The sequence below is a fragment of the Dryobates pubescens genome, chromosome 34 (assembly GCF_014839835.1).
Source record: "Dryobates pubescens isolate bDryPub1 chromosome 34, bDryPub1.pri, whole genome shotgun sequence".
Taxonomy (NCBI): Eukaryota; Metazoa; Chordata; class Aves; order Piciformes; family Picidae; genus Dryobates; species Dryobates pubescens.
Genome location: NC_071645.1, coordinates 4340347 through 4363260, shown reverse-complemented (window position 1 = coordinate 4363260; position 22914 = coordinate 4340347). Strand labels below are relative to the sequence as shown.

At 50.9% G+C, this 22914-nt stretch overlaps 1 protein-coding gene across 1 annotated transcript in view; it reads left to right on the top strand.

The window, feature by feature from the left end:
* ARHGAP32 (Rho GTPase activating protein 32) overlaps positions 1 to 22914 on the top strand; it is a 191773-nt gene that overhangs the window by 16237 nt on the left and 152622 nt on the right. The window contains exon 2 of the mRNA XM_054176227.1: positions 18963 to 19071. Coding sequence (XP_054032202.1) covers positions 18963 to 19071 — 109 coding nt within the window. The remainder of the gene's footprint in view (positions 1 to 18962; positions 19072 to 22914) is intronic.

Sequence of the window (22914 nt, the reverse complement as noted above, 5' to 3'; positions counted from 1 at the left end):
GAGCAGCCTGGCTCCAAAATGAACCTTTCTCATGAAACCAGGGAGATTCAGCTCCTGTTTCTAAAGGAGAATATTTCTCCTTACCAGGCCCTGATGAACACTGAATAGGGAAGAATAGAATAGAATTAACCAGGTTGGAAGAGACCTTTGAGATCATCAAGTCCACCCTATTACCCAACACCATCTAATCAACTCAACCATGGCACCAAGCACCCCATCCAGTCTCTTACTAAACACCTCCAGGGATGGTGACTCCACCACCTCTCTGGGCAGCACATCCCAATGGCCAATCTCTCTCTCTCTCTCTCTCTCTGAAGAATTACTTCCTAGCATCCAGCCTAAACCTCCTCTGACACAGCTTGAGACTGTGTCCTCTTGTTCTGGTGCTGGGTGCCTGGGAGAAGAGACCAACCCCCTCCTCCTGGCTACAACTTCCCTTCAGGCAGTTGTAGACAGCAAGAAGGTCTCCCCTGAGCCTCCTCTTCTCCAGGCTAAGCAACCCCAGCTCCCTCAGCCTCTCCTCAGAGGGCTGTGCTCCAGACCCCTCCCCAGCTTTGTTGCCCTTCTCTGGCCAGGTACCAGCAACTCAACATCTTTCCTAACCTGAGGAGCCCAGAACTGGACACAAGACTGCAGGTGTGGCCTAAGCAGTGCTGAGTACAGGGGAAGTCAGTGGGCAGAGCTTAGCCGGTAGCCTTCCATCTCGCAGTGGACACAGCACTGAGTGTGTTAAAAGTGTTTATTCTCCGGATGACTCAGGTAACATTTGAGTCCAGTTCATATTGCATCACCTCAGAAGGTGGAATATTTCACTGCAACCTTTCATTGTCCTGACTCATGCTGTCAGGAAGAAAAATGCCCTCTTGGGAGAAGAGAGGGGGAGAAAAAAAAATAGACAAAGCTTTAATGTTTCGGTAAAGTACCTCCTGGTGAAAGCACACAGGCTGGGTTATTTTGAAGACATTAAAAGAGGCTTGCAGGTGCAAAATGCTAACCTGAAAGGACAGGTGAGGAACAGATTTAGAGCTTTTTCAATCAGAGAGAGAGAAAAATAAAAGCAAGGAAGCATGGCCCAGCTTCTGAAAGCATTTGTCTGAAGCAGCCGAAGGGGAGTCTGGAAAATGAAAGCGTTTCTATTACCCTGGCACTTGTGCAGCAAGGCAGGATAATGAAGTGACCAGGCCATTAGCCCTCCTGAGGACATTGAGATGTTGAAATCAGTGCACATTAATTTCAGCACCCTGGGAAAATGGCTCCTCAAGCTTTTTGCCACCCCCCTCCCCCCCCCCCTGTTTTCTCCCCCTCTCTGTGTAATCACGATGATTTCGGAACACACACCTGCAGAAGAGACTTCTTAGTGCAGAGTGAATGACTGGGAGAAAAGGCTGAGAGGGAGCAGGTGGAAGAATAAAGAAGGTAAGGATAGGGTGGTGAGACACTGGAACTGGTTGCACAGGCAGGTTGTGGATGCTGCCCCCTTCCTGGAGGTGTTCAATGCCAGGTTGGATGAGGCCTTGAGCAGCCTGGGTTGGTGGGAGGTGTCCCTGCCCATGGCAGGGGGGTTGGAACTGGATGATCTTCAAGGTCCCTTCCAACCCAGACCATTCTATGAGGAGAGGCTGAGGGAGCTGGGGTTGCTTAGCCTGGAGAAGAGGAGGCTCAGGGGAGACCTTATTGCTGTCTACAGCTCCCTGGAGGGAGGTTGTAGCCAGGAGGGGCTTGGTCTCTTCTCCCAGGCAAGCAGCACCAGAACAAGAGGACACAGTCTCAAGCTGCACCAGGGGAGGTTTAGGTTGGAGGTGCCCTGGGAGGTGGTGGAGTCACCATCCCTGGAGGTGTTTAGGAGGAGACTTGATAGGGTGCTTGATGCCATGGTTTAGTTGATTAGATGGTGTTGGGTGATGGGTTGGACTAGATCTTGAAGGTCTCTTTCAACCTGGTCTATTCTAGTGAACTCCCCTGCCCTGTGAAAGCTGGGGTAGGACTTTTTACAAGGGCTTGTTGTGATAGGACAGGGGGCAATAGCTGAGAGGTGGAAGAGGGAAGATTTACTCTGGAGACAGGGAAAAAATTCTTTCCAGTGAGGGTGGTGAGACACTGGAACAGGTTGCCCAGGGAGGTCCTGGATGTCCCCTCCCTGGAGGTGCTCAAGGCCAGTTTGGATGAGGCCTTGAGCAACCTGGGCTAGTGGTAGGAGAGTTGGAACTAGATGATCTTTAAGGTCCCTTCCAACTCAAACTGTTCAATGATTCTATAAACATGTAAGATAAATCACAGAATCCTAAAGGTGGGAAAAGACCTCTAAGATCCTGAAGTCCAACCATCAAGCCACTCTACCATGTCCCAAAGTGCCATGGCTACATGATTTTCGAGTCCCTCCAGGGATGGTGACTCCACCAGCTCCCTGGGCAGCCTGTTCCCATGCCTGACAGCTTGTTCTGGGCTTCAGTGCTGAAGCTCTCTGCACCATATTTTAAGCAAAGCTAACAAAAATAGCTCTTTTACAGCAGGATTTTAGCTTAATTGTGAAGAGCTGTGTGGCTCAAGGATGAAAACTACTTCAGGGCAAAATTTTCTTTGGTTCCTGTTGCCCTTTTGAAAGAGGATTGAAAGGTGGATTTAGTGGCTGTGTGTCATTTTCAAGCAGGATTGTCCTTGGTTATTAACTTCCCTCCCAAGCCCTTGAATTACAAGAGTGCTGCCCAAGGCACCAGGGAGTGGTGGATGTTGACACAGGTGTCAGGGCCATGTTGCAGATGTTGTGATTCTCCTCTCTGCCTATGACTTCCTGTTTTTCACCGTAGTACATTTTGGAACAACAGCCCAGGGTCCATCCTGATCCCTCACTGCCAACCATCCAGCTATGCAAGTAATGGGTTTTCACATCCTAGCCATGAAGCCCCAGCTCTCCTTGCCTTGCAGGGGGGGTCAGTTCTGTTAGTACTGGGAGTGGACAGTGCCTTGTGTTAACCATAAAGGGTGGTATGGTGGCAGAAGAGAGTGTTCAGAAATCATTCATAGAGAATCCAGCATGGTGAGGATTGAAGGGAGCTCTGGAGGTCATCAGCTAGTCCATCCCTCCTGCTAAAGCAGGATAGCCCATAGCAGGTTGCCCAGGATCATAGAATAGCATCACAGAATCAATAAGGTTAGAAAAGACCTCAAGGATCACCAAGTCCAACCTGTCACCCAACACCTCCTGACTACTAGACCATGGCACCAAGTGCCACATCCAATCCCCTCTTGAATACCTCCAGGGACGGAGACTCCACCACCTCCCTGGGCAGCACATTCCAGTGGCCAACAACTCTCTCTGGGAAGAACTTTCTCCTCACCTCCAGCCTAAACTTCCCCTGGCACAGCTTGAGACTGTGTCCTCTTGTTCTGGTGCTGCTTGCCTGGGAGAAGAGCCCAACCCCCTCCTGGCTACAACCTCCCTTCAAGGAGTTGGAGAGAGCAAGAAGGTCTCCCCTGAGCCTCCTCTTCTGCAGGCTAAGCAACCCCAGCTCCCTCAGCCTCTCCTCACAGGGCTGTGCTCCAGACCCCTCCCCAGCCTCCTTGCCCTTCTCTGGACACCTTCAAGTCTCTCAATGTCCTTCTTAAATTGAGGAGCCCAGAACTGGACACAGGACTCAAGGTGTGGCCTAAGCAGTGCTGAGCACAGGGCAGATTGACTTCCCTGCTCCTGCTGGCCACTCTTTCTGATGCAGGCAGGATGCCCTTGGATCACAATGTCTAGGTGGGTTTGGAATACAGAACATCTTTGGGCAGCCTACTCCAGGCCTCACACCAAAGAATTGTCATCCTCTGTTCAGATGGAACCTCCTGGGTTCCCGATTGTGACCATTGCCCCTTGTCCTGTCACTGGGCACCATTGAAAATAGCCCAGCCCCCTCCTCTTGCCCAGAGAAGTTGTGGACACTTCATCCCTGGACGTCTTTAAGATGAGGTTGGATGTCTTGAGCTACCTGGGCTAGTGGGAGGTGTCCCTGCCCATCACAGGGGGGTTAGAACTGGATGATCTTCAAGGTCCTTTCCAACCCAAACCATTCTGTGTCTCTGCTGTGTGCTTATCTGACTTCTGTCCTGGCTTCAGCTTCTTCCTATCATGTTGCTCACCAGGAAAGCCTCATTCCCAGCCAACCCAGGCAGAGGTGGTGGTGAAGCAGGGGTTAAAGCAGCTCAGTTTCCTGCTGCTCTGCTGGCTCAGGTATGCTGCAAAGGGTAATAAAGAATGGCTGGTTAAGAGAGAACTTTGTGTGCAGAGCTGCTGGGACTAGGCAGAATTCCAGGCTGGGCTCTCTTTTTGTTCCTCTGTTTTGTTTGGTTTTTTTCATGGTAGTTCATTTCTTCCAGCCCAGACTTCCCTATCTGCTGCTGTATTTTGTGTCTAGTCTTTTTTTCCCCTCTATTCCTCTCCCCCCTCCTGCTGAGTCACTGCACAACTCCAGAGTCATTTGCGTGCTTCGCTTCCTGGAGCCTCGAATGGGTTTGCCACCTACCTTTCTCCTTCTTCTTCCCTCCTGCATTTCTAACTGCTCTCTTTCCCAGCGCAGCAGACCCTTTCAGATGGTCCCATGGTGTCTCTCTGTGATGGGGTGAGTGAGGCAGCATTTCTCCTGTGCTCAGTAAGCCGTGGTGATGCCAACAGTTACAGGGACTCGTCCTCCTCGCACGCAGGCAGCCGGCGGATGCCGACGTGTTGTCCTGTAACTGAGGAGACAGAAAACCCTCTTTGCTTTTGCTTCTTCATGCACTCCACTGCTGGCATCTGCTGAGGCAATTAAACACCTTTCATGTTTTCATCCCCTCTCATGCATTGGAAGGGTTCTCTTTTTGCTCTTTGAATATCCTTCCAATCTTGTCTGTGAATGCCTAATTCACTTCCCCCCCCTCTTTCTTTATCCCCCTTTCCTTCTGCCTTTTAATGTTTCAGGGACTTTTTGGCTTTCCTGATGTAAAATTAAAGAGGCTACTTAAACCCACAGAACTGGGAAGCAGTGCAATTAAAGCCTTTTGTTCTAAGAGGGTGAAAATTCCTGGCTGGCTTGCTTTTTTTTGTTTTCCATCTCAAAATGACTTTGTTCTCAGCTGCAATTTTGTTCCTCTGCTGATTATTTTAGTGGCTTGCAGTTTGCTCTTCACATCAAAAAGCATAAAGACAATGTTGACCTTCCCCCCAGACCTCCAAGTGCTGACATTTCAGATACTTTTCCCCCCCAGAATGTTGGTATTTCAGATACTTCCCTCCCCAGTTAATCAAGGATAACAGCAACAACTGAGAAACCTATGCTGATTTTGGAGCTCCGGCATTCCCAAAGGGCTGGGGGGATGTTGCTTGATGGAGCACTGCAGCAGCTTTCCACACTCAGCTCCAGTGTTGCAAAGCTAAGACAAATGTCCACATTCTCTTCTTTCAGTGTCTTCAGCACATAGCATTTAGCATAACTGGGGTCACTGGGCTCTAGGCAATAGTGCTTGTGATCAGAAGTCCTTAGAATACAGGTCATAGAATCACTAAGGTTGGAAGAGACTTCAGAGATCATCAAGTCCAACTTGTTACCTAATACCTGACACCTTCTGACAACTAAACTTTGGTTCCAAGTGCCACATCCAGTCCTTTTTTGAACACCTCCAGGGATGGTGACTCCACCACCTCCCTGGGCAGCACATTCCAATGGCCAATTACTCCTTCTGTGAAGAACTTTCTCCTCACTTCCAGCCTAAATTTCCCCTGGCACAGCTTGAGACTGTGTCCTCTTGTTCTGGTGCTGGTTGCTTGAGAGAAGAGACCAACCCCCACCTGTCTCCAGCTTCCCTTCAGGTAGTTGTAGAGAGCAATAAGGTCTCCCCTGAGCCTCCTCTTCTCCAGGACCAACAAGGTGTTTCAGCATTGCCCTCCTCTGAGTAGCCTGTGGAGTGAATACTTTTGTTTTCCATTGTGCTGTCTCTCAGGCTCTCCTCCAGCTAGGAAAAACCAAAAGCACATCTAAATGAGTCTGAAGCCTGAGCTAATTGTTCTTTCTCTATGCATCTCTGTGGCAGCAGGAGAGCTAGCAGCAGGGTTTCCATTCCCAGCAGAGGTGTGTGTGTGCCAGCTCAGATGCTTCTGCACCAAAAAAAATTGCTTGTGTGGGTGTTGAAGGTGAAAAGCATTGGCCAGTAGTGGCTGCAGCTGGACCCTTGAGCACTGAAGGCAAGGCAGATCAATGATATCTTTCAGCTCTTCCCTCCCCCACCCCCACCTTTTTAATTATTATTCATTGACAAAGATATTTAATAGGCCCTGCAAAAGGGCAAAGCCAGTGTGTTTAGATGGCTTCAGCAGTGGAGTTGTTTCATAGAAGGGACCTTTAAAGGTCCTCTGGTCCAACCTTCCTGCAGTCATCAGGAACATCTGCAACTGCATCAGATGCTGAAAGCCCCATCAAGCCTCACCTTGAATGTCTCCAGGCCTGGGGCTTCCTTCACCTCTCTGGGCAAACCTGTTCCAGTGTCTCCTCACCCTCACTGGAAAGAATCTCTTCCTAATCTCCGGGCTAAATCTGCCCTCCTCAAGCTTCCATCCATTCCCTCTCATCTCATCATGATGTTGACTTGCTGGAACATGTCCAGAGAAGGGCAACAAGGTTGGTGAGGGGTTTGGAACACAAGCCCTGTGAGGAGAGGCTGAGGGAGCTGGGGTTGCTTAGCCTGGAGAAGAGGAGGCTCAGGGGAGACCTTATTGCTCTCTACAACTACATGAAGGGAAGCTGTAGACAGGAGGGGGTTGGTCTCTTCTTGCAGGCAAGCAGCACCAGAACAAGAGGACACAGTCTCAAGCTGCACCAGGGGAGGTTTAGGCTGGAGGTTAGGAAGAAATTCTACACAGAGAGAGTGATTGCCCATTGGAATGTGCTGCCTGGGGAGGTGGTGGAGTCACCATCACTGGAGGTGTTTAGGAGGAGACTTGATAGGGTGCCATGGTTTAGTTGATTAGGTGGTGTTGGGTGATAGGTTGGACTCGAGGAATCTTCCAACCTGGTTTATTCTGTTCTATCCTATCCTATCACTACAAGCCTTTGTCAGAAGTCGCTCCCCAGCAATCCTGTAGTGCCAGGGGAGGTTTAGACTCGAGGTGAGGAGAAAGCTCTTCACTGAGCGAGTCATTCGTCATTGGAATGGGCTGCCCAGGGAGGTGGTGGAGTCGCCGTCCCTGGAGGTGTTCAAGGGGAGATTGGACGTGGCACTTGGTGCCATGATCTAGTTGTGAGGTCTGTTGGAACAGGTTGGACTTGATGATCCTTGGGGTCTCTTCCAACCTTAGTTACTGTGATACTGTGATACTGTGCCATTCAGGTACTGGAAAGCTGCTCTGAAGCCTTCTGTCTTTTCTGCAGGCTGAACAGCCCCAACCCTCTCAGCCTCTCCCCGGAGGGGAGATGCTCCAACCCTCTGAGCATCTTCATGGCCGAGCAGCCTCCAGTTTGCTGTTGGTCCCTTTGAAAGGGGGCAGTAATTAGTGCCTGGCTCCACAGAACTGTTTTAGTTGGAGGGAGGATTTCCCTGCTCAGCAGCTGGCTGAGTGGGCAAGTTGGAAATGTTGCTTTGCGTTAGGAGCAGTTGTCAGTGAACAGCACGCGAGGCTAATTGCAAGTGATTAGTTGATGGCACTTGATCATCCCATGTGCTGAAAGCATCAGTTTTCCACTAGATGCTTCTCTGAGGAAGGATTAAATTTACCATGGCTTTGCCTTGGCACCAAACCACAAACAAATGGGATCAGCCCAGATGAATGTCCTTGGATCTCGCTCTAGGTCATTCTTTGCAGTTTTGGGGGCTGCTTTGATCTTTGCTGTGCTTGGAATAGCTGTGAACAGATGGGTTTGATTGCTGACTTGGGTTCAGGTAGTGCTTGGAGGGTTACAGAATGGCTTAGGTTGGAAGGGACCTCAGAGATCATCTAGTTCCAACCTCTCTGCCGTGGGCAGGGACCACCTCTCAACTAAGCTGCTCATCCAACCTGCCCTTGAACACCCCCAAGGAGGGGCCATCCACAACCTCCCTGGGCAACCTGTTGCAGTGTCTACCCACCCTTGTACTGAAGGACTCCAGTGAACTGCTTCTGTTGGGCAGTGAGGAAGATGAGATGATCTGAAAGCCCTTTTCCAACCTGAAGGATTCTGTGACCCTATGAGGAAAGCATGGTCTTAAACAAGACAAACACCACCAGTGGATTGCAGAGGAGATGCAGGGAACAGGGTTTGACTAAGAGCTTGGTGAGGTGGTACCTGTCCTGCTGGCACTTGGAGGGGGAAAGCAAGTGGCAGGAGCCAGGGCCAGAAGCACAGATCATTCAGACCATGGGAAGCAGGGGGCCAGAGGCAGGACATCCTGCTGCCACTGCCCCATGGGGATTTCTGGATGCTGCTGCTGCCCAAATGTAGACTTCCCAGCAGAGCAGGGAGGACAGCAGCAGCTATCCTTTCCCTTCTCTCCTCTGTGTGGAGACTTTAGAGCTGCTTTCAGCACTTCATTCATTGCAAATGAGATGTTAGGACCCTTTCCCCTGCAGGCAATTTTCTTTAATACTTTTATAGTTGTTCCTGAATCAAACAAAAGAAATCCAAGGCAGGGCTCAGTGATTCTGATTGTTCAGTGATTCCCTTATTCCTATTCTTATGTTGGGCAAAAGTGATAAGAGGAAACCTGGTCCTGAGGACTTGGGGGTTGTTGTTTGAGTCAGTCATCAGGAAATTTGCAGATGACACCAAGTTGGGAGCAGATGTTGATCTGCTAGAGGGCAGAAGGGCTCTGCAGAGGGACTTCAACAGACTGGACAGATGGGCAGGGTCCAACAGGATGGCATTCAACAAATCCAAGTGCCAGGTGCTGCACTTTGGCCATGGCAACCCCAGGCAGAGCTACAGGCTGGGGTCAGAGTGGCTGGAGAGCTGCCAAACAGAAAGGGAGCTGGGGCTGCTGATTGACAGCTGCCTAAACATGAGCCAGCAGTGTGCCCAGGTGCCCAAGAAGGCCAATGGCATCCTGGCCTGCATCAGGAAGAGTGTGGCCAGCAGGAGCAGGGAAGTCATTGTGTCCTGTGCTCAGCATTGGTTAGGACACACCTTGAGTCCTGTGTCCAGTTCTGGGCTCCTCAATTAAAGAAGGACATTGAGAGACTTGAATGTGTCCAGAGAAGGCCAACAAAGCAGGGGAGGGGTCTGGAGCACAGCCCTGTGAGGAGAGGCTGAGGGAGCTGGGGTTGCTTAGCCTGGAGAAGAGGAGGCTCAGGGGAGACCTTCTTGCTCTCTGCAACTCCCTGAAGGGAGGTTGTAGCCAGAAGGGGGTTGGTTTCTTCTCCCAGGCAAGCAGCACCAGAACAAGAGGACACAGTCTCAAGCTGTGCCAGGGGAAGTTTAGGCTGAAGGTGAGGATGAGGTTCTTCCCAGAGAGAGTTGTTAGCCATTGGAATGTGCTGCCCAGGGAGGTGGTGCCCAAGAGGGGATTGGATGTGGTCCTTGGTGCCATGGTTTAGTCATGAGGTCTGTGGTGCCAGGTTGGACTCGATGATCTTTGAGGTCTCTTCCTTGGTGATTCTGTGAAATGCCAAGCATCTCCTAAACCCAACAGCTTTTGTGTGCTGCTAAAGAAAAGAGCAGGTTTGTTCAGCAGCAGATATGTGCAGAAAAGCAGGAGGATTTAGTGATTTATTTTTATAAAGCTTTTTAATAGCTAAGAACATGTTTCAGAGCCTGTAGAAGCTGAATCTTCTATTCACCAAGCTTAAAGCAGCTCCAGTTATGCAAAATCCTGAATGCAAATGATTACAGCCCTGCTCAACAAAGTGCTGCCAGAGCATGAGGTACAGGTTCCTAGGTTCATAGTGCACTGGGTTGGAAGGGACCTTAAAGATCATCCAGTTCCAGACCCCCTGCCATGGGTAGGAACACTTCCCACTAGCCCATCCTGCCTGGCCTTGAACACCTCCAGGGAGGGGGCATCCACAACCTCCCTGGGCAACCTGTTCCAGTGTCTCCCCACTCTCACTGTAAAGAAATTCTTCCTAATCTCCAGTCTCAAATCTCTCTTCTTCTGGCTTCAGTCCATTCCCCCTCATCCTGTCATTCCCAGCCCTTGTCAGAAGTCCCTCCCCAGCTCTCCTGTAGCCCCCTTCAGGTACTGGAAGGCTGCTCTAAGGTCTCCCTGGAGCCTTCTCCTGACTGAACAGCCCCAACTCTCTCAGCCTGTCCCCACAGGGGAGGTTCTTCAGCCCTCTGATCATCTTTATGTCCTGCTCTGGACCTGCTTCAGCAGTTGCATGTTCTCTTTGTGCTGGTGGCACCTGAACTGGAGGCAGTGCTGTAGGTGGGACCTATCCAGAGCCTCAAATTGCACCAGGGGAGGTTGAGGTTGGAGATGAGGAACAATTTCTTTTCTTCAAGAGTGGCCAGGCACTGGAACAAGCTGCCAAGGTACCTGGTGGAATCACCTGCCCTGGAGCCATGGCACTTTGGGACATGGTCTAATGGCCATGGTGGTGTTGGGTTGGTGGTTGGCCTGGATGATCTTAGAGAGCTTTTCCAACCAAACCAATTCTGTGACTCTGTTCTAGCTTAAACCCAGGCAGTAATACATCCTGACCAACACAAGCAGTGCCCAGAGAGATTCATTTAACTTGGTGCTCGCTGGTATTTGCAACCAGATTTCCTTCAGATGCTTTTGAAAGAGTCCCTCCCTCTACCACACTCTGATTCTATTCATTCTCCTTGTGCACTGCTTCCCAAACAATTGAGTTTTGGCTCCCAGGCTCTGCCCTTCCATCAAGAGTAGCAATTACAGCTTTCAGCGTGGTAGAATCCATCACAGTCAAGCATTTCCTGATGCCAGGTTTTCATTTTGTGGTCAAGGATTAAGTCCAATCCATTTCCCATTTGTTTATTTATGAGCCATGCATTAAGCTGACCTCCTTGGTCTGCTCTCTCCTCACGCTGTGTGATCCTGCAGCCCAGGCTTCAGCAGTCTTGGTTTATGTAATGCAGATGGACGGAATGGCAGCAGCAAAGGTGTTGACAAAGCTGATTTAGAACAGGGGAAATGAAATCCCCTTTCAGGTCAGAGCTCTCAGCCTTCAATTCCCATCTCTTGTTTCATTTTTCCTGGGGCTCTCCAGCTATCTCTGCTTCCCATATTGCAGGCTGATTCGAGCCCTCTCCGCTGTGTTCGGTTTAATTTCATGGGCACAGAGTTTGGGTGGAGAATTGGGTTGGGGGAGGGTAGGAGGGCTTTGCATTTTGGCTTGTTCCACGCCTCTTATGACACTTCTCTTTCCACCCTGCTTTTTTTCCCCCTCTTCCCACACCCCATCCCCCCTTTTTACCTCCTTCCCTCCTCCTCCTAAGATGCTGAGGGGTCTGGAGCATCTCTGGGAGGAGCAAAGGCCCAGGGGCTGGTGAGCCTGGAGAAGAGCAGCCTGAGAGGGCAGCTGATCAAAGCTCAGCAAGACCTAAAGGGCTGGGGGCAAGGGGATGTTGCTGAGCTCTTTCTAGTGGTGAAGAAGGGGCAATGGGCACAAACTGGAACCCAGGAGGTTCCATCTGAGCAGGAGGAGGAAATTCTATGCTGTGAGGTTTCTGGAGCCTGTTCCACGCTGCCCAGAGAGGTTGTGGAGACTCTTCTCTGGAGAGCTTCCAAACCCACCTGGACATTGTGATTCTGGGCAAGCCTGCTGTAAGTGACCTGGTTTCAGGAGTGGGATTGGACTGGCTGATGCCCAGAAGTCCCTTCCAACCCCTCTCTATGCTGGGATTCACAGATTCTGTGACTGAGGGTTATGGAATTGAATCCTGGCAGCTCTCTGCTTGCTTACATCAGGATGCTGCACTCGGGCTGCTTTGCCGTGCCTCAAAGGAGCAATATCTCAGCATTAGCTTTCTGCACTGTGGCTCACCTGTAGTGAAGTCCTGAAGCCTACAATAAACCCAAATCTCATTTGTCTACAAAACATCATGTTCATTTTTGTGACTGCTCCTGACTCCTGGCCTTGCAGCACTGCATCACAATTCTGGTTTGATTGCTCTCTGCTGTCTCTGCCATTCCTCTCTTTCTGGAGCAGCATCTGCTAGCAGCAGCCAGCTGAAGAGTGCTTATTGAAGTCAAACACGGTTGCTAGGAGCGAGGAAGATGAGCTGAGTGGATCTGCAGTTCCCTGCACGTTGCATTTGCAAACAAGCCAAAGCTTGAGCCCCCATTCCTTCCCAGTGCCCTGGTGAAGGCTCTGTTAGCTTGGCCTTTTGTGGGAATTGTTTGAGCAGCAGCAGAAATGACAGTTTTGATCAGGAGGTGTCTGAGCTCCTGGACTTGCAGTACAGATTTCTGTCAGGATTGTTGTAGTTGCAGACCTCTGAGATCATCCAGGCCAACCATTCTCTAGCTCTACCAAGTCTGGGGCTGAACCATCTCCTTCAGCACCACATCTCTGCCTCTTGAACACTTACAGGGATGGGGATTCAACCACCTCCCTGGACAGCAATTCCAGAGCTGAGAACCCTTTCAGAGAAGAAGTTTCTTCTATCCAACCTAAACCTCCCCTGGTGCAGCTTGAGTCCATTTCCTCTTGTTCCATTGCTTGTTCTAGGAAGAAGAGGCAAAGATTCACCTGGCTCCAACCTCCTTTCAGGGAGTTGAAGAGATCCAGAAGGTCTCCCCTCAGCCTCCTTTCTTCCAGACTGCCCCCCCCCAATTTCCTTCAGCTGGGTGTCAGCACAGACCTTACTGGTGAGAGGTCTCAAGCACAAGCCCTATGAGGAGAGGCTGAGGGAGCTGGGGTTGCTTAGCCTGCAGAAGAGGAGGCTCAGGGGAGACCTCCTTGCTGTCTACAGCTACCTGAAGGGAGGTTGTAGCCAGGAGGGGGTTGGTCTCTTCTCCCAGGCACCCAGCACCAGAACAAGAGGACACAGTCTCAAGCTGTGCCAGGGGAAGTTTAGGCTGGAGGTGAGGAGAAAGCTCTTCTCAGAAAGAGGAATCTGCCATTGGAATGTGCTGCCCAGGGAGGTGGTGGAGTCCCCATCCCTGGAGGTGTTCAAGAGGGGCTTGGATGTGGCACTTGGTGCCATGGTTTAGTTGTCAGGAGGTGTTGGGTGACAGGTTGGACTTGATGATCTCTGAGGTCTTTTCCAACCTTATTGACTCTGTGATTAACTTGTATCATTAGCATGAAGCCCTACCATCATCATCAGAGAACAGCTTAGGTTGGAAGGGGCCTTAGAGATCATCTGCTCCAACCTTCCCACCATGAGCAGGGACACCTCTCAACCAGACTTGGCTGCTCAGGGCCTCTGGAGATTCCTTCCACCTTCTACCATGGTGGGATTCTGTGATTCTTTCTTGTGGCAACCCTCCATCTGCATGGCTGTGGGGCTTCCTCAAACCATTGGGGTGTGCAGGTGGTACTTAGGCTCAGGAGCACAGGGGCACCCAGTCAGCAGAGCTGCCCTGAAATTTTCTCTCAAATGTCACTTTTTCAAAGCCTAACAGGCTCTGCATGCCCTTCCATGAAAAGTGACACCATTATATTAATAAAAGCCCTGGCTGCACAGAGGCCATTAAGCAATCTCCCTTCAGATGAATGAATCCTTCTTCATTGTAAATTGAGGATCAAATGTACTGGAACAAATGTTTACAGGACACTTCACAAAAGGCACAGCCCTCCTTCACACCCAGCCTTTAAACTTCTCTGTTAGGTCAACCTGATGAATGTCAAGGCAGAGCCTGTACATGTCCCATGGGGCAGCTGCATCAAGGAAACCCTGAATGCCCCTTTCCACCTTCTCCAATCCAATTGTCTGACCTCAGCATTTAGGATATTGCCATAGCTGCTTAATACTCATCAATATTTAAAGGGTGGGGGACAATAGTCAGAGGGTGGAGGATGAGAGGATGGGGCCCAGACTCTTTTCAGTGGTGCCCAGCAACAGGAGAAAGGGTAACAGACACAAACTGGAACCCAGGAGGTTCCATGAGGAGAGACATCTTGGCTTTGAGCCTGGGAGCAGGCTGCCCAGGAAGGCTGTGGAGTCTCCTTCTCTGGAGAGATTCCAGACCCATGTGGCCATTGTATGACAGAATCACCAAGGTTGGAAGAGAACTCAAAGATCATCAAAGTCCAACCTGGCACCACAGACCTCATGACTAAACCATGGCACCAAGTGCCACGTCCAATCCCCTCTTGAACACCTCCAGGGATGGGGACTCCACCACCTCCCTGGGCAGCACATCCCAATGGCTAACAACTCTCTCTGGGAAGAACTTTCTCCTCCCCTCCAGCCTAAACTTCCCCTGGCACAGCTTGAGACTGTGTCCTCTTGTTCTGGTGCTGGTTGCTTGTGATCCTGGGCAGGCTGCTTGTGGGTTGGACTAGATGGTCCCCAGAGCTCATTGCCAACCCTCACCTGCTGAGACTCTAGGATTATACCTCTGTGTAGTATTCCAAGCTGTTCTTGGGGTGAGGCCAGGGACAATCTCTATGTCTGGCTTCTAGGAAGGCTTCATCCCCCAGCTGTGTGGCTCTTTTACATGTGCCCAGAGGACATTTTCTTTGGGGATGCTCCCAGTGAGTGCAGCCACTGTGGCTCTCTCCCAGTCGTGGTTGGTTTCTCACATGAGGGGGTTCCAAACACAACAGGGCTGTGCCTTTGATACTCAGTTGGTGCAGAAAGCTCAGAAGAAGATGAGGGTGTGAGGAAATAATGCTTCCAAGTGTTGATGCAGGTGGGCACCAGTCCTGTGAGTCTTCCCATTGCAGCTTTCTGAGGGACCCTGAGCTTCTGACTCATCTCTCTGCCCTCCTTCAGAGCACAGAGATTCTGTGAAATAACAGCAGGACTGTCTCCAGTAGCTGCTCTTCCTCCTCTTTCCCCTCCTTTCTGGCCCTACCCCTGCTTCTGTTTCAGTGCTGCTAACTCACAAGGTGGTTTTCCTTCACCCAGCTCAAGGGCAGGGAGGAAGAACCTTCTAGACTGAATATATAAGGGACTAATATTATCTGCAGCATCTTCTGCCTGCCTTGGTCACTTGTCTCAGGTGGCATGGAATTAAATAGTTGCTGTTAAAGATTAATGAAGGTTCACAGATGGTTATCAAGTGGTTAGAATTAGAAAATCTTCAGTGTCATGTCCAATATTTTGGTGGTACTCTGATGAAGTATTCGATTTCCATCAGCAGGAGAATCCTCCAGGAGGGCTGGGGTGGTGTAAATATGCAGCCTTACACACAGAGCTGGTTTTCACTTCTAGTAGAAGTCCAGAATGCCTTCAGCTGAGGGAATTAATGAGGCTGTGCTTCAGGATCTCAGAGGGAAGGGTTTTGGAAGACTGTATTGTGGAGCTTTATAGACAGAGCTTTCAGTTGGAAGGGACCTGCAAGATCATCCAGTCCAACCTTTCTCCCAAACTCTCCCAAGGCTGGTCCTAAACCATGTGCCTCATCTCTGCCTCTTTGAAACACTTCCAGGGATGGGGATTCAACCACCTCCCTGGGCAGCCTGCTCCAAGTGGTTGAGAGCCCTTTCAGTGAAGAAGTTACCTGGCCAACCTAAACCTCCCCTCTGGCAACCTGAGGCCATTTCCTCTTAGGCTATGACTTAGTCCTTGGGAGAAGAGACCAACCCCTACCTCACTCCAACCTCCTTTCAAGGAGTCCTAGACAGCTATGAGGTCTCCCCTCAGCCTTCTATTCCTTCAGACTGAAAGCCCCAGGTCCCTCAGCTGCTCCCCAGCCCTGTTCTCTAGACCTTTCACCAGAAGACACCAACCCCCACCTCACTCCAACCTCCTTTCAAGGAGTCCTAGACAGCTATGAGGTCTCCCCTCAGCCTCCTTTCCTTCAGACTGAAAGCCCCAGGTCCCTCAGCTGCTCCCCAGCCCTGGTCTCTAGACCTTTCACCAGCTTTTTGTCCTCTGGACCTGCATCTCCATGTCCTTCTTGAAGTAAGGGCCCCAGAGCTCAGGATTTGAGATGTTTGCTCTCTTTGGTTGTGAGCCACTCAATGTGCTTTCAGCTGCACCCAGCAAGTTCAGCTTTTGCTGTCAGTGAAAGGAAGTGGCAGCTCCTCCAGGGCTGGAGCTGAGGCCACATCCAGCTCTGGTGATGCAGAGCAGGAGCAATGGGAGAGCCACCCCTCTGAGGTTTGCAAGACTCAGATTCCTTTGAACACACAGGTCACAAAGGTGGGAGTCTCACCTCTGGGCTGCCACCACACCTCTCCCTTCCCACCCATGCTATTGCCATGCAGATCTTGTGCAGCTCCCTCCAGCTTTCCCCACCTGGGGGGTTTGTGGTCTCGTTGGGGATGGCTGACTCTCACTTTGTGGTGGGAATGGCACATGGAAGCGTTTAGCAGCAGTAGCCTGGGGGATGATGACTTCTGGGTTTGAGGCCCATGTTCCCTGGCATGTGTTCTCTACTGCCAAGTGATCACAGAGCTCAGTTATGGCATTCTAGGGGCTGTCATTCTGGAACCCTGCCGTGCTGTTACTGTGAGTGTTAATTACTCCATCTTAACCTTCTTGTAGAGCATAAAAGAGAGTTAAATGCTTTGGCCCAACCACTTATGTCCTGGTGGCAAACAGCACAGGGAGGTTTCAGGAGGTCTGGGCTTGGTTTTCTCAGATGGCTTTCACCCCACTGGGTTTGGTCAAAGGGGCCATAAATCAGCACAGTTAGGATGTGCTGAAGCCAGCCCTGCCTTCCAGCCCCTGTGAGCACACTGTTCCTTACCAGAGTTGTTACCCAAAAGAAGTAAATGAGTCAGAGTGTGCCCAGGGGGCCAAGGAGGCCACCAGCATCCTGGCCTGGATCAGCAGCAGTGTGACCAGCAGGAGCAGGGAAGTGATTGTTCCCCTGTCCTGGGGCCTGGTGAGGCTGCACCTCAGCTACTGGGTTTGTTTTGGACACCTGACTCCAGGGTGGACGTGGAGGGGCTGCAGCATGTCCCAAGGAGGGCAAGGGAGCTGGGGAAGGGTCCGGAGGACAGGGCTGGTGAGGAGCAGCTGGTGGAGCTGGGGATGTTTAGGCTGGAGAAGAGGATGCTGAGGGGGAGACCTTTTGATTCTCTCCAACTCCCTGAAAGGAGGCTGGGATGAGGTGGGGGTTAGCCTCTTCTCCCGAGGAACAAGTGATAACATGAGAGGAGATGGTCTCCGCTTGCACCAGCAGAGGTTCAGGTTGAACATGAGGAACAGTTTCTTCCTGGAGAGGGTTGTCACTTGATGGTACTCAGAGTCTCTTGCAGCCAAACCCATTCTGCAGTTCTGTGAAATAAAACTCTGCCTGAGTCTCTATTTAAGGAAAGCAGAATGGCTAACAGCAGCCTTTTACCAGCCCCTTGGTGCTGCAGATCTGTTCTGGAACCCCTCTAAAGACACATCTATGTGTCCTTCAGGTATGGTATCTAACAGCTCCAGGGCTGTCACAGCAGAGCTGTCATAAGGATAGGCTGAGAAACTTTTAGGATTACTTTTTAAATCTTGATTTTGAGCCTCTGATCAAGCAGGCTCAGCATATACTTCATAGGATAGCTGAAAGATGCTTCCTTATCCAAAGAAAAGGTTACCTTGATAAAAGGAGACTGATTGGAGCTTATCTCTGCAGAGCTGGGGTGGTTGAAGGGGCTCACCCTTCAGCTAGGATTAGTAAGGACTGTGAAAGCTGCTGGCTCAGGCCTTGGGATGTGATTTCAAGCTAAGATATGGAAAGTGCTCTCTTCATTTTGGGGAAGACATGCAGTGACAGTGGAGGACTCGGATGTGTCAGTGTGCTGCTGAGGCTGATGTTGTTTGCTTGGCTGATGGAACAATTTCCTGGAACTGGACTGAAAATGACTGCTCTGCAGTTGTCTGTGTTGTAGGACTTGCAAATTGTGCTGTGATTAAACACAATTATCCATTGATTGGTGGGGAAGTGCAGATTTCTCTCCACCAGAGCTATACAAGCAGGACAAGAGTGTAATGAGGATGGAAGAGAGGCTTGGAAGTTTGTAAGGTTTCTGGGTGTATGGCAACACTGGGAGCATCATCACAGGCTCTGCCTAAGCTTAGCTGGGTGTCATCATTGCATGCCAGCCAGAGGGACCTGGACAGGCTGGAGAGGTGGGCACAAGCCAACCTCATGAGGTTCAACAAGACCAAGTGCAGGGTCCTGCAGCTGGGTGGAGGCAATCCCAGGCACAAATCCAGGCTGGGCAGAGACTGGCTGGAAAGCAGCCCTGAGGAGAGAGACTTGGGGGTGCTGGGGGAGGAGAAGCTCAGCAGGAGCTCTCAGTGCACTTGCAGCCTGGAAAGCCAATCAGAGCCTGGGCTGCAGCAAGAGAAGTGTGGCCAGCAGGGCAAGGGAGGGGATTCTCCCCCTCTGCTCAGCTCTGCTGAGACCCCACCTGGAGTACTGCCTCCAGTTTTGGAGCCCCTATTCCAAGAGGGATCTGGAGGTGCTGGAAGGTGTCCAGAGAAGGGCCACGAGGATGAGCAGAGGGCTGGAGCACCTCTCCTGCGAGGACAGACCGAAGGAGTTGGGGCTGTTCAGTCTGGAGAAGAGAAGGCTCCAAGGTGACCTCATTGTGGCCTTGCAGTATCTGAAGGGGGCTACAAGAAGGCTGGGGAGGGACTGCTCAGGATCCCAGGTAGTGATAGGACTAGGGGGAATGGAATGAAGCTGGAGGTGGGGAGATTCAGGCTGGAGGTGAGGAGGAAGTTCTTCCCCATGAGAGTGGTGAAGCCCTGGAATGGGTTGTCCAGGGAGGTGGTTGAGGCCCCATCCCTGGAGGTGTTTAAGCCCAGGCTGGCTGAGGCTCTGGCCAGCCTGATCTAGTGTGAGGTGTCCCTGCCCATGGCAGGGGGGTTGGAACTAGCTGATCCTTGTGGTCCTTTCCAACCCTGACTGATACTGTGATACTATCACTGAGCATCAATCCTCTCTGTCCTCTTTTGCAGAATGATGAAGTCCTCTCTCCATGCAGAAGAAGATGACTTTGTGCCAGAGCTTCAGAGGAGCATCCACCCCAGAGAGAGGCCAGACTGGGAGGAGACTCTCAATGCCATGGTAAAACACCTTGTTGCATTTTCTAGCCCCATTCTGGTGCACAATCTCCTCCTGCATCCCACTTACTGATTTATCTCCTCTGAATTTCAGGTTTTTAAATGGCTTGCACAGTACAAGCCCAAAATACTTCTCTCTCTCTTTCTCTCTCTCCTTGACAAACTGCCAGAGGAAGGGAAGGAGCATGCATAATGCTTCTGCCCTATTAATATGTGCCCCAAAGCAGGTCTAGTAAGCAATTAAAAGGTCCACAATGTCACAACGATTTTCAGTCTGCATTAACCTCTTTTTTCAGGCAGGCTTTGGAGCAGGAAGGGAGCTCCTTGTACAAAGAGGCTCTTTGAAGCGTGCAGCGTTGAGGAGGAAGAAGAAGAAGGAGGTTGTAGCAAAATGCTGGCAAAGTCTGGAGAAACAAAACCTCAACCCAAGAGCTAATGAACCATCAGGGAGAGCACAGCTGCAGAGAAGCAGCTGCAAAGGTGCTGCTCTCCAGCTTGCTCCAAGCAGGCAGTGAGCCACAGGCAGCTCTGCTGCCTCGGTGTGTTTCCTTTCTTTTTCAGTGAGGGAGTGAAGTACCTGCAGCTCCACTTCCCCAGCTCCCCCTAGCATTTGCTGAGTTTGGAAGGTCAGCTGTTGTTTGATCAGCAGCCAGCTAAGGCAGTCTGATTAGTTTGATGAAGTTATCTCAGCTCACAGAAGCTTGACCTGCCTTGTTTCAGTGTAGGAGTGTCTGGAAGTTGTATCTTGCTTGTTGTTTCCTAAATTGCCCCATTAGCATACTGAGCTGAAGAGGGAATTACCTTCTGCCACACACCTTGGATAGCAGGAAGGTCTGACTATGCCAGGACAGCAGTGGCAGGCACAGAATCCCAGAACCAGAGATCTCTGGAGATCATCCAGTCCAAACCCCCTGCTAAAGCAGGGCACCCTTAGCAGCTTGCCCAGGATCACAATGGCCAGGTGAGTTGGGAATCTCTCCAGACAAGGAGACTCCACAGCCCCTCTGGGCAGCTGCTCCAGGCCTTCAGCACCCTCAAAACCAAGAATTTTCTCCTCCTGTTCAGATGGAGGTTCCAGTTTGTGCCCATTGCCCCTTGTCCTGTCACTGGGCACCACTGAAGATGCAGCTGAGCATCAATCAGATCCCCTCTCAGCCTTCTCTTCTCCAGTCTGAACAGCCCCAGGCTGAGATTTCCTGCTGTGCTGTGACACCAGTGACCAGTTTTCCCTCTCACTGGGTTCACACAGAATCACTAAGGTTGGAAGAGACCCCAAAGACCATCAGGTCCAACCTGTCACCACAGACCTCATGACTAAACCATGGCACCAAGTGCCACATCCAATCCCCTCTTGAACACCTCCAGGGATGGGGACTCCACCACCTCCCTGGGCAGCACATCCCAATGGCTAACAGCTCTCTCTGGGAAGAACTTTCTCCTCCCCTCCAGCCTAAACTTCCCCTGGCACAGCTTGAGACTGTGTTGAGGTTGTGTGGCAGCTCCTCAGCTTGGCACTCCAGCAGCAGGGAACATGTGGCTTTGCCAGCAGTGCAGTGGGAGCCTGAGAGCTGGGTGCTGCAGGACAGTCAGATCCATCTGATCCAGGAAGGGTATTCAACCCAGGGGGTTCTTTGAATTTTAAAGCTGCTCCTTGGGGCATGTGGAATAGATTTTGGGTTAGCTGTTCTTTGCAGAAGGGTCAGGAAATGTGCAGGGTGTAAACTCCCTGCAAGCCAGGCATTTATTTTAAGCAGAGGAACAAAGAGGAGCACCAGGAGTTACTCTCTTACAAGCATCTGTAACCCCCTGCTAGAATGCAGCCCCTCTGGAATACAGTGACAATATTTTGTTCCAAACTTGTTCCAGCCCCCCAAAAGCCCAACCCAAAGCCTCATCTTCCCCAGCACTTTTATCTGCTGGCATTTTCTGGGCTTGTCACTCTGCTTCGCTCCTGCTTATCCACTCCTGCTGGTGGCTTCTTGCATTTCTCACTGTGTTTATCTCCTGTGTAGGTATTTTTTGCCTTCTCTCCCCCTTGGTGGGGAGCAGCTCAGGCTGGAGCTGCCTGTTCTCATCAGTGTTACCCAGTCATGGGTGCATGCTCCCAGCCTTGGTGCCTCTAAAAACCCCAGAGGCAGGAGCTGGGTGCAAATCACTCTTTGACACTGTGCTGTCTGTAACCTCAAGGTGTGTCTCAGGAATGTGGCTCTGTAATTCCATGTCTCCACCTGTAACAGAAGTTAGCTGGCATCCCCTGTTTGTTCCTGGGTTATTCTGTTGTTGACTTGCAGTGAAGGAAAGGTTCACTCCTGCTGCTGTGATGCTTTCCCTGTGCTCATCAAGGCAGCTGCACCCATGGACACTGTTCAGCTCTTATGCCCTTGTAATAGATTCATAGAATGGTTTAGATTGGAAGGGACCTTCAAGATCATCTGGTCCCAACCCCCCTGCCATGGGCATGGACACCTCCCACCAGCCCAGGTTGCTCAAGGCCTCCTCCAGCCTGGCCTTGAACACCTCCATAGAGGGAGCATCCACATCCTTCCAAGGTTTAAGAATCCCTTCAGTGAAGAAGTTTCTTGCAATACCCAACCTAAACCTCCCCTGGTGCAACTTCAGTAGCACAGTGTCACCATAGGACAAGAGGGAATGGGTTGAAGCTTGAAGAGAGCAGATTTAGACTGGAGACTAGGAAGAAATTCTTGACAGTGAGAGTGGGGAGACACTGGAACAGGTTGCCCAGAGAGGCTGTGGATGTCCCCTCCCTGGAGGTGTTCAAGGGCAGCTTGGATGAGGCCTTGAGCAACCTGGTCTGGTGGGAGGTGTCCCTGCCCATGGCAGGGGGTTGGAACTGGTCCCTTCCAAGCCAAACCATTCCATGCCTCTGTGATTTTTCTCTTGCACCCTCCCCATCTGCATAATGTTCCTCACGCTGTGCTATTAATTCCCTTTGTAGCACACATCCTCTTGCACAGCTCTCTTGCCAGCACTGTAAAACTGAACAGCCCAGGTGGCTGCAAAGAGGAGATTGAGAGGATGATAAGCAAGCAAATTCCCAGCTGAGGTTTGCTGCTTGCTGATTTGGTGTGAGGAAGCACAGGGCTACCTGCAAAGCTACCAGAGTATATAGTGGCTTGGATTTGTGTTCACAGCATTGCTTTGACCTCCTGATCCTCTGACTGTGGTGTAGATGGGTGGAGAAACCTCTCTTGCTTGTGTTTACTGTGCTGAGTGAATCAAATTCCCACTTTCAACCCCTGCCTTAATATCCACTCACAAGGTAATGTTTGCAAGATGTAAATATTTGAAGGGCAGTGCACAGCACTGTCACTTTGGAGTCCCTGTTTAACCACTTCAGCTGCTCTGCTCTGCTTTTTTGCCTCAGCATTTTTAGCCTGATGGTTTTTTTCCTTACTCTTCTCCATCTTGTATTTTTAGCAGCCTTCTGCTTAGCCTTTTCCCAGAGCAGGCTCCTTACATGGGATGGGAGTTTCTCATAGTGGCACAGCATGTTTGTGGTTGGGCTATTGGTCAAGAGCTGGCTAAATATGAGGCAGTGTGTGCCCAGGTGGGCAAGGAGGCCACCAGCATCCTGGCCTGGATCACCAGTGGTGTGCCCAGCAGAACCAGAGCAGTGATTGTCCCCCTGTACTGGATACTGATGAGGCTGCCCCTCAAATCCTGGGTTCAGCTTTGGGCCTCTCACACCAAGAAGGACCTTGAGGAGCTGGAGCAGATCCAGAGAAGGGTAATAAAGGGGAAGGGTCTGGAGAACGGGGCTGGGGGGGAGCAGCTGAGTGAGCTGGGGTTGCTTATTCTGGAGCAAAGAAGGCTATGGGTGAAATCT